The sequence below is a fragment of the Eublepharis macularius genome, chromosome 6, assembly GCF_028583425.1.
Source record: "Eublepharis macularius isolate TG4126 chromosome 6, MPM_Emac_v1.0, whole genome shotgun sequence".
NCBI classification, from domain to species: domain Eukaryota; kingdom Metazoa; phylum Chordata; class Lepidosauria; order Squamata; family Eublepharidae; genus Eublepharis; species Eublepharis macularius.
In genome coordinates this window covers 54,644,194-54,654,713 of record NC_072795.1, presented here as the reverse complement: position 1 = coordinate 54,654,713, position 10,520 = coordinate 54,644,194, and the positions used below count along the sequence as shown (strand labels likewise).

Here is a 10,520-nt window from a genome sequence, read left to right as displayed (position 1 = left end):
TTTGAAATCACCGCATGGATCCTTATGGATTAAAAAAGGGTGAAATCTCTGAAATAAATTAAAAAATACTAATAATTTCACCATGTGTGCTCCCATCAGAACTGTAGTATACAATAATATTTATTTTATTTTTAAAAACTGTTGTGAGTTGACAAAAACATGGGTAATGATAACAGTTATGCCTTTCAGAAGGGCTCTGCAGAGTTACTGCTGCCCTGGTGGTGGGGAACTTGTTAGTTTCATTAACGTTTTAAAAAATAATGATGGCAGCAGGGAAATAGTGCAGCTGGGGCTGGAGTGCATTTGCCTTCCTATACAAAAGGCTATTTATCCCTTTACAAGGGTTCTAGGCAATGCATAGTTATGTGTGTGACTAGGAAATCTTATTGATCAAAAGAACAAGAGTTGAGTCCAGTAGCAGCAAAACTTATGACCTGGAAATCTTCTTAGTCTTTAAGATGCTTACTGGACTTAAATCTTGCTCTTATACTACAAACCAATACAGCTACCCACCTGAAATGTATTTATCTTAACTTGTTTAATCCTGTCCCCACCCTTAAGTTCAAAGTATCTTATAAAACATGTATTATCAGTTATAACACATCACAAAAATATATTAAAACCACCACTAGATTATTAAAACATAGTAGTTAAACTACAGGGGCAGGTATTTTTTTTAAAATGGACATTAAATCTTTTTTAAAACCTGAAAATAAATAACTAACAATAATGTACTTAAACCAGTTAAATATAAATAACCTAGAGGAAACCCTATCAGGTGAGGAAGAAGTGGGTGGGGAAGTAATTAAAAATAAAATTAAAATAAACTAAGAACAAGTATTTATCTGGCGTCTGAAAGAACAGAAAAGTCACTCTGTTTGTCACTGTCCACTTCACCCCAGAAGGCAGGGGGACCAAAGAAAGGTCTCCTATACAGTCCACAGTGAATGGAGCCAGTTCTACTGTTGCATTAGTTTATTTACCCTCATATGGGGCCTCATTTCATCTTGCTCCTTGACAACATCTCTTCTAAGCGCAACATGAGGTGTTGTTGTGTCACAGTTGCTACAAAAAGCTCTGAAACAAAAGATTTGGGCTCTGACATAACGTCCACTTTAAGAAGTAAGCTTCAAAATATTTAACATTTCCATTATCATTTCATATCTGAGCCTGAAGGCAATCTTTCCCATTAGAATGCTATTAAAATATTATGATTGCAGTCTGCAGTTTTCTTTTGGGAATTCTGCCCATAGCAAGTAAAAAAAATATTGTGGGTGCAATTTCTCCAAAAATGTGGTGAAGTCAGGATGGGCCTCCAAAGAGCTTTCAACCAATTATTTCTTCATTTCCAGAAATATGTGTTTGGGGGGAAAGCCACTTCTGAAGGGAAAAAGAGGAGCAGCATGTTTTCTAGAAAACATTTTTAAAAGAACTGTAGAAATATAATATATTGTCTTATACCTGTTCTAGAAGCTGAAATTCTATGAAATAAGAGGCAGTTAGGAATTAAAATTATGAAAATCATAATGCAACCTAAACAAGTGATAACATCATCATCATCATCATCATCATCATCATCATCATCATTATAATAACATGGACACAGACCCCTTGATTCCTTATGATCCCACTCATATCCTCATTTCCAGTAGGTCTCCACTGGATGCTAGTATAGGCATCAGCCAGTAGGTGGCAGCCCCGAGCTAGCAATTTTTGAATTCTCAGGAAAACTACAGGAAGACTTCTTTCTGTACCTGCATCAGAATCCGGTACAATAAAAACATCATTTCCCCTATTTGGTACGGTCTTCTTTGAAATGAATGTAGCAACGTCAGTCTATTTTGGAGACTGAATGGGCCTCCGGTTGTTTTGGATATCTTGGGAAAGAACCCAGGAGCTTCTGTCCTTTTATCTTCCTGAGTAAAGATCCAATAATAAAACCTAACCAAGAGTACAGGGATCAGCAGCATGCGGAAGTGGCCACATGAGATGGGACTAAGTACAGCAAGGGAGATGAAACTTGAGGTGCACAGCGCAGCAGGACAGCTCAAGATCTGATTACTGAGCACACACGGGGTGGGGGGGGGGAGACTATTGCAGCTTATAACAGAAAGGCAGGAGAACAATAAAGAGGAAACAAAGCATTTAATTTCCCCAAGCTTGAGAATGAGAGAGGGGGGAATTCAGGTGAAGTTAGAGGTAAGCCTTCTGATTGGGTGAGGGTGTGTAGCAGAACACTTCCTGAGCCCCAGGAACGTCTCCATATGAGAAAAGGGAGAAAGGCTTGGGGGAGAGGCTGTCTTGGTTACATAACTTGGAGTTAAGGCAAAAGATACAAATAAAACATAGAATGGATTAATTAAAAGCTGGAACCATTGGGATCTCTTTCATTAGAACATAATGTGGAAGAGCCACAGTACACCTGCCCAGGAGCATGTTGACAATGCTAGAATATTTGGAATAAAGTTTGAAGAGCTATTAATAAATCATTAGGTTAAATTCTCTGAGTTTGTGTTACATTGTCATGGTTATAATGCAATCAGGCGAAGTATCTCCACTTCTACCCACTCTTCTGATGATTCCCTTCATCTAATTCTATACAAGCAATCATGGGGACTCCTAAGCAAACTGATGTGATTGCAGAAATAATCGCAATGTATAATCGCATGAAATGGTGTTCAACATATTCTATATATTTCATGTGCACTTTTCAGTTTGACCATGAATGCAGCTGAGCCTGATTAGGGGTACATAAGTTTGATTCCATTAGCTGGAGGGGCCATGGACATATAAACCAGTCCTAAGTGTTATGTGTAGATTATTAAAGGTGCAATGTAAAAGTACTTATCCTTTCGGTAATGTTGCTACAATTAAGGGCATGCACTGAGACAAATTCTTTTTCAGTTTTGGTTCTGGGGGTTCTGGAATAATTCCATTCCATTGCTAGTTTATTCCAGGAGGCTGGTGCTGGCTCAGAACTGATCTGGTTTGGTTTTTCATTTTCATGAGTTTTGGTCCATTGTGCACAAGTACAAGGCAAGCATTGGCCACACATGTGCAGACGCACACTTTTCTTTTCAAGGGAGGGTGAGGAAATTAGGCTTTAGAGCAGCTGTTTTTTCACTTGACCAAAAACTGCATCAACCATTAGTCCCCCTCCTAGTCTAAACCATTGATTCACTTGGTTTTGTCTCAAGCACAATAACACACACACAACAACGGACTGTAGAAGGTGAGTGTTTTCGGATGGCGCAGTGGCAGCAGGGCAGTCCCAGGCAGGAGAGCACTCCAAACAGTGCAAAATGACATTAAAAACAATTCTGTTCGATGTTCACTTTTTTCTTTTTCTATAGTGCCAATAACTTATTACCTTTCCATTCTTTTGTTGCCTGTTGGTTTCACATTTCCTTGCTCTTTGTAGTTTTGTTCCCACAATGAGGGATGAATCTAAATCCCTCCTCTGGGATGCTCAGCATTCCACTGAAAAAGAGGTGTTCTCACCGCCAATCTTCTCCATCACTCAAGTGCAGGCAGGCAGAATGATTGGCTGAATTCCCCATCACCACAACCAACAGACCTGTGTTTCCCCCATAAGTTTTCCTTTTGCTGTGAAGGCAGGTGGGATTGTTTTAGAAAGGGAGGAGTAGGCACACGTTTGCTGTTTGACTCAGAAAAAGAGAGATCCTTGAAACACTATAGAAGCAATCTTAAACAGGTCTACTCATACATAAGTCTGTTTAGAATTGCAGTGTATTATTGAAGTCTTCCAGGGCTTCTATCAAGTTTGATTGTACAAACCACCCCCACCCACCCCCATGACACTTTTCCTCACAGCAATTCCAAGTGCCTTGATATGGGAGGAGACAGATCAGTGACTGGGTAGTGCTGCAAAAGAAAGCAAAATACACCTCCAGGAGGTCTACTCAGATGTAAGCCGCATGTTATCCAATAGTGCTTACTCCCAGGGAAGTGTCCTTTGAATTGAAGTCTATGACTGAAGTCTCCCTTCCAAACATTTCCAAAGCTGATAGCTGGGAAAGGCGTGGTGTGTGTGTCTCCCCTTACAAGGACCTGATCGGCGGGGGATGCACTCAAGCGCATTGATCTCATTCCCCCTTCATACCAATAGATTTACTTAATAATGTAAAGTCTGTCTCTCTCCTTGGAATGAGGAAAACAATAATGCCTGCCTGCTGCTGGTAGGTACAAAACAAAACACGCAAACGTTTTGGTGTTTGGGGAGGGACCCATTACAATTTAGTTTCCTGGATTTGGTTCACCTTTCCAGAAGTTGTTTTAATGAGCCAAACCAGTGATTTCTGTATCTATTTTCAGCTCATTTTTTCTGTTATGCATAGCCCTAGCCCCAATCTATCTATAAATCTACTATCAGCAATTTGGCACCATTTTCTTTTTGCAACTCTTTTCCTCATCTGTTGTGTTTTTTCTAGTGAAAATTTATTCACTTCAGTCTTGAGCTTTAAGAGATAACACAAGTCCTCCACCATCTCTTCCTGCCACTTGATGGCTGCTTCTGGCCTGAGGAAGAAGTTGTCAGAGGGATGTTCTGAAGAACTTCATGCAGTGTGAACATACTGAAGGAGATTTGCTCATAAGGGGACCGCACCCCATTCTCATACAAGCAGGCAAAGGCTATGGCTGGGATCCCAGTTATTGAGAACTCTGAGTAGGGCAGTTCAATGTAGGCTAGGTCGGAGTAGGCACTGGGGCCTTCATAAATAACCCAGGGCTCAGTCCAGCTGTCAGCATCCCTGGGAAATGTGCTGAGGTAAATCCCCAGATTAACTCGGGATCTGGAGCTTGTTGGATGGGAATACAGCACCCAAGTTGGGATTTGGAAGTTAAAGCCTGATTTGGAAATAGTTCCTATATTATCTTTTTCCTGGCCTGTATATTCTTTACCTGAGGAGATAAGACTAAGAAAATTGCTGTGATGGCCGCTACAAGTTCTGGAAAACCCAAGGCTTTCCTGCTGGTGGTACAGAGATTGGGAGCAGAGAGAAGCTGAAGGTACAGTAGGAGGAGGAGGAAGAGGAGGAGGGGGTTGGTTTCCTTTCTCTGTACTTGGCTGCAGCAGTAAGCCTGAGCTTTGACCAGACTGTGTTTGTCTCCGAACCATATGGATATTGTGATGGAGGTAGTAAAGTGGAGCTTGGAACCCAATGATGCTGCCGTGGCAACCATGAGGTGGCTCCACAAGCCTTTGCACCAGCTGCCCTGATTGAAATACTGCTCCATCATCCATGCTAAGGGCCTGCACACGGAAACCCAGGGGACTCCGGGCATTACAGTACAACCTATTGCTTCCATCCTCCTCATCCACAGACACCATCTGACACTCAACAGTCTGCAGGTTTGGGATGAATTCACCAAAGTCCCAACTCTGCCCGTGGTCGTCACTGTAGAAAGTGAAAGCATGCGGAGTTGTTTTGCAGAGTTTCCCAAAGCATTCTTTGCAGTCAATGTGGTAAGCATAGGCTGGCAGCAGTAAACGGCCTGACTTGAGCTGAATGCCATGCCCAGGACCTAGTGCAAAGGTGGCCCAATCTGTATCAAAAGGAAAACAGCTGTGTCAGGATTGATCTCCTATTTTTGTTCTGAGGACTCCCTGCTCTTCCCATACCCTACGTGAGTCTCTACACCTCCTACCTTCAATGGTCCTGCCAATAACTTGTTGGGTGAGGTCAGTCACATGGCTCCAACTGATGCCCTGGTCCGAACTAGACACATAGCAGAGGCGAGCTGCATTTTGGCCTGTGATGATCTGAAAGGCTTCAGGTGTCCTGCCCAGCACAGCAATGAAAAACAGGAAAACCATCCCTGTGAGCTCATCATAGATAGGGCAAGGATTCATGGACCGATGATGTGCCAGAGCAGCAGTTTCAAGGGCCCGCATATCTTCCCACTGGTAAAGAAAGATGATAAATGAGCCTAAAGGATCTCACTCATATTCTTACTCAGTGTTCTACTGTGGGCTTTTTTTACACAAACATTTATTTTAGAATAATAACCTATTAACTCTGTGTGATCAAGAGATCAACCTAATGAAAGGAAAAAAGCCATGGGATAATCAGGATCTCTTGCCATATCTAAGGAAAAATTGCCATTAATATGGCTATTTGTTATTCATGGTGTGCAGAAGTAGATGTTGAGAGGAGGGCACATGTGTTTCAGTAATACATGTGTGATGGACTGCATTTTTCAGAAGCTTGGAAGTGCTGTACAAGCATCTGGAGGACTGTTGAGGTTAATCTCTCACAGAAACAGAGAGCTTTGAGTGAAAAGCTACTCCAAGGAATCTGATTGGGTAGCATGAGCTGGAAAGTGGAAGGTCTGTTTTTTCAGCCCTAACTGAGAGGAATTGAGTGTGAAGAGTTGGGAGATGGAGAACTAATGGAGAGCAGTTTTAATTAGAGATAGGCACGAAACAGAAAAAAAAGAACCATGTGGTTTGTGGTTCGTCACATTTCACAAACCACAAACTTTCATGAACCTGCCCCGGTTCACAAACTGGTTCGTTTTGGTTTGTGAAAATGTCACTTCCAGGCCACCAACTCACCACTTACAGGTCAGCAGAAGGTCTGCAGAAAGTCCAACCCCCGTTGCCTAGGAAACTGATTGATTGGCACCAGGCTGTCTGCAGTGACAAACCAAAAAACGAACCACACGAACCACCCTAAAGTTCGTGGCCATTTGTCAGAAATGGGCTCTGATGAACTGCTGATTCCCGAACCACAAACCAGCCTGGTTCGTGACAAACTTTGGTCTGTATTTTGGTTTGTGCCCATCTCTAGTTTTAACACTAACAGGAGAACTGGGGGAAAGTTAGAAAGAAGGTTTGTGAAGTAGGTGCAGACTCCCAAACGGGCTAAAGAAAGGGGATATATCTAAGAGCCAAGCTATAAGTGACGAATGACACTTGCCTGGCAAGTGAACAGACTCACGAGTATTCCTTCCTGTTCACTTGCCATTCACTTGCGCTCCACTTGAGTGGAGCGCAAGTAAATGGCAAGTGAACAGGGAGGAATACACGCGAGTCTGTTCACTTGCCAGACAAGTGTCATTCATCACTTGTAGCTTGGCCCTAAGAGAGGAGATTTTCCCTACCCAGACAAACAGGGAGTTAGCTCTGGAGAGTGAAGAGATCCCTGGTTGGAAACTGCCTTTGGAGACCTTATGCTTTAGCCAGAAACTGAAGGCAACCACCGGTGTGTAAAGAGGAGTTTGGGGTACTAGAAAGAGGGTATCAGCATTCTTAAACCCTAAAAGAGAAAGAATACTAAAAGAAAGTGTGCTAGTGTATTTGGGGAAAACACAGGAACAAAAGCCTCCAAACATAAGAATTTAAGTATCTGTGAAGAGCATAACTACAGTCTGTGCATGTACTATTTTACCTCAGAAATATTTATGTTGAATTACCTCAGAGCGGGACCACAAGTGACGCCTGACGCAGGTTGGACACTAGTCAGCTTCCCTCAAGTTTTGATGGGAAATGTAGGCATCCTGGTCTTGCAGCTTGACTCTCTGACTGCTGTCCAATGGACTTTTCAACTGTCACTTGTCCAACATTCCGCCAAGCTGCCTACATTTCCCATCAAAACTTGAGGGAAGCTGGCAAGTGTCCAACCTGTGTCAGGCGTCACTTGTGGTCCCGCTCTCAGAAATATTCAACCCCTGGTTTCACCTGACCTTTCCCCTCTAAAATAAATAGTTACTTCTGAATTTTAAACATGCCTATGGTGCCATTTCTGCTGTTTAAGGACAACAAAGAGACGAAGAGGAGGAGGAAACATCATAACATATAAAACTAAAAATCGCCCTTCATGCACATGCTATTGAGTAGCATGTGAGTGTAGGACCAAATCCACACATTCACTTCACTTTGTAACTAATTTCCCAAATCAGACCCAGAGCTACTAACAGTGTTACTGATGCCAGATAATCTGCTTTAACAACAAGAGCAGAAAAAAGCACGCCCCAGACGGAAAAATTACACACGAACCAATGTGAAAAATATAATTACAATATTTCAACAAAGTTGTACGTAATTATACAAAAACGTTTAGTATATCCCAAGGACGCACAGAGTCAGAATGATGTACATATATATATCAACAGAGTCCAAAGGAAACCAAAGCAGTATTACTGAGAAGATAGTCCGTCCAATTGTAGTCAATAAACTTCCCAAGTACGTGCAAATAAGATGAAAAACACTATATAACGGGGCAATCACCCAGAAAACCGCTGAGGGTTAATGTGAGCTGCTACGAAGAAAGGCAAGGCAACCGCTGAAGATGAACTTGAGCTGCTGCAAGGCAAGGCAAGGCGACGAGCGTCAGCCGGCCAAAAATTCTTTTTTTCTCGTTTCAGACCTGAGGGTCCTTCTTCAGGCCACCATATATTACAGAGTCATATGAGCAATTCATTTCCCAACAAGTCATATCCATGTATGTCAGAGATAATCTGCTTTGACTAGATAACTGGACTTTACAACAGCATCACTGTAAGGGAGGATTATTATTCTCGTTTTAAAAATTGGAGGAAGGAAGGACTGAGGATGAGAGAATAGTGGCTTGTTTATGGTAGAAGTGAGAATTTGAACAATGACTCCCTTGAGTGGGAAAGGGAGATTAAAGAATGGGTAATGAGTAGGGCTCCAATGGCTCTCTAAAGCGAGCAACCTGTATCCACAAAAACACTCACCAATTGTTAACAGCTGGTCCACGTGTGTATATCACTAGCTCCCTGGTCCCTTGATTTCTTACTGATTGATGATTAGCAACTGTGTATGTAAACTACTTCTATTGCTACTTACTTGACTTGTGGTCATTTAAGGTGAAAAGAAGGCTCTGCCTATATAGTGTTTGGTTTTGTGATGGTGATTTCACACATGCCAGCCATCCTTTGATACACACAGTGCCAACTATGTGAATGTCTCCAAAAATGTACTGTGCGCCATTTCCTGGGCCTGGTTTTTAGTCCAGCAAAGCCACATTAGTTGCTGTCTCTACAAAGGATGCATAGAAAGACATTCTCTTTCCTACAATTCCACCTGTACTAAGGTGTGATACAAGTAAAGGCTTCACAATGTCAGATGCTTCAGGAACCAAAGAACGAGCAAATGGTTTTCCAACAGCTCTACCCCATTGCTTTAGCGAAACTGGCTTACCTCCACATAGTTCTTGTAGAAGGTGCCTCTTCTCAGCACCAGCAGGTTGGCGTGAGCATCATCAACACTCAACCTCTCTTCAGCAAAAGCCAACAGCTTAGCTACGCAAGGGATGTAGAGTAATGCTGGCACTCGGTATGTTACTCCACTTGTCTCCCTTTCAAAGAGGACAGTCCGGGCAGGGAAGTGTCGAGAGCCCATTGCAACTGCAGCAGGGAAGGAAAACATCGGGGGAAAGCCACACTGCAGCCTCTGTGGGTTGGCTGCATTCCCTCGGGGAACTGAAATTTTGTGAGCAGGCACAGGGATCCTGAACAGAACTTGCAGCAGTAGGCAATTTCACTGTTATAAACCCAAGACTCTGAGGGGCAAATGTACGGACGTAGCATCAGGGGAGGAAAAGTAAGGCTGAGCAACTAGGAACAGCTAACAAAATTAATTTGGTTGCAATTGAGCACAAGAATACTGGAAGCTAGAAAATCTCAAGAACAGACAAAGACCCAAACAGTTTTCATTAGGAAAAAGAGGACAAAGCAGATAGAAAGTGAGCCCAAAGTTTGCCAAGAAACAAAGTCAAAGCACAGTAATATCATTCGTCTGGGACCTATGCATCCTCTGCTGACAGCCTTTGCTACGTAACATACCTTAGACAAGCCAGCCAGTGAAGATGCAGATAATTTTCTAAAACAAAACCTCGCTAGAGCTTTGAAACCTGAATATGCCAAATTCATGGATTAGGAAATTATTTTATTCCATAAATAAACTGAAAAAGTAATAAAGCCTTAAGCAGGGATGGTTACCCAACTGAATTATTTAACATACACCAAATGTATCTCTTATGACCCACTGATCCATTTGTTGAAGTCAGTCTTACAAGCAAGCCATTCCAGAAACATGGGAAAAGGCAAGTGTAACTGCCCTTCCTAAGGCCGGAAGTGATGTGTCCCTGATAAAGTCATACCATCACATCTCGCTCCTGAACCACAACACAAAATTTTTTTCTTCACTGTTGGCAGCCTGTCTTAAAAAAAAAAAGTATATGAGTATATATTTGTATAGATCAAAAGGAATTTGTAGCAAAGAGGCATCAGCAGGACCTTAACAGCTCAGTCTTAAGGCCTACTACAGCAACATACTACTGATTTCAACACAATACTAGCGTCCTTACCTAGTTGCTGTCCTGTTATGATGATCTTGCTATCTTCAGCTTAACCCACATGACAAATGAAATGTTAATCCCCCTTAACAGCTCTGGTCAAGGCCTATCAATGGGCCCTGATGCTGTACTCATTAATTAGACTTGGGACTGTGCAGAGAGGGAAGAAGGGAT

The 10,520-nt window shown here is 42.3% G+C and overlaps 1 protein-coding gene across 1 annotated transcript; it reads right to left on the bottom strand.

The window, feature by feature from the left end:
* Nucleotides 1-4,480: 4,480 nt before the first annotated feature.
* Nucleotides 4,481-9,391, bottom strand: NEU4 (neuraminidase 4). Its single transcript, XM_054983803.1, has 3 exons — nucleotides 9,191-9,391; nucleotides 5,671-5,926; nucleotides 4,481-5,568 (listed from the first exon to the last, which is right to left on the bottom strand). Exons 1-3 carry the CDS (start codon nucleotides 9,389-9,391, stop codon nucleotides 4,481-4,483), a joined length of 1,545 nt encoding a protein of 514 aa, XP_054839778.1.
* Between the last annotated feature and the right edge of the window lie 1,129 nt (nucleotides 9,392-10,520).

What these genes read in the sequence shown, in the direction of transcription:
- NEU4 (XM_054983803.1), bottom strand. Translation starts at nt 9,391, where the DNA reads ATGGGCTCTCGACACTTCCCTGCCCGGACTGTCCTCTTTGAAAGGGAG. An exon ending in TCTACAAGAACTATGTGGAG is followed by an intron (nt 5,927 to 9,190) that starts GTAAGCCAGTTT and finishes TTTCTTTACCAG; the next exon opens with TGGGAAGATATGCGGGCCCT. An exon ending in TATTGGCAGGACCATTGAAG is followed by an intron (nt 5,569 to 5,670) that starts GTAGGAGGTGTA and finishes CTTTTGATACAG; the next exon opens with ATTGGGCCACCTTTGCACTA.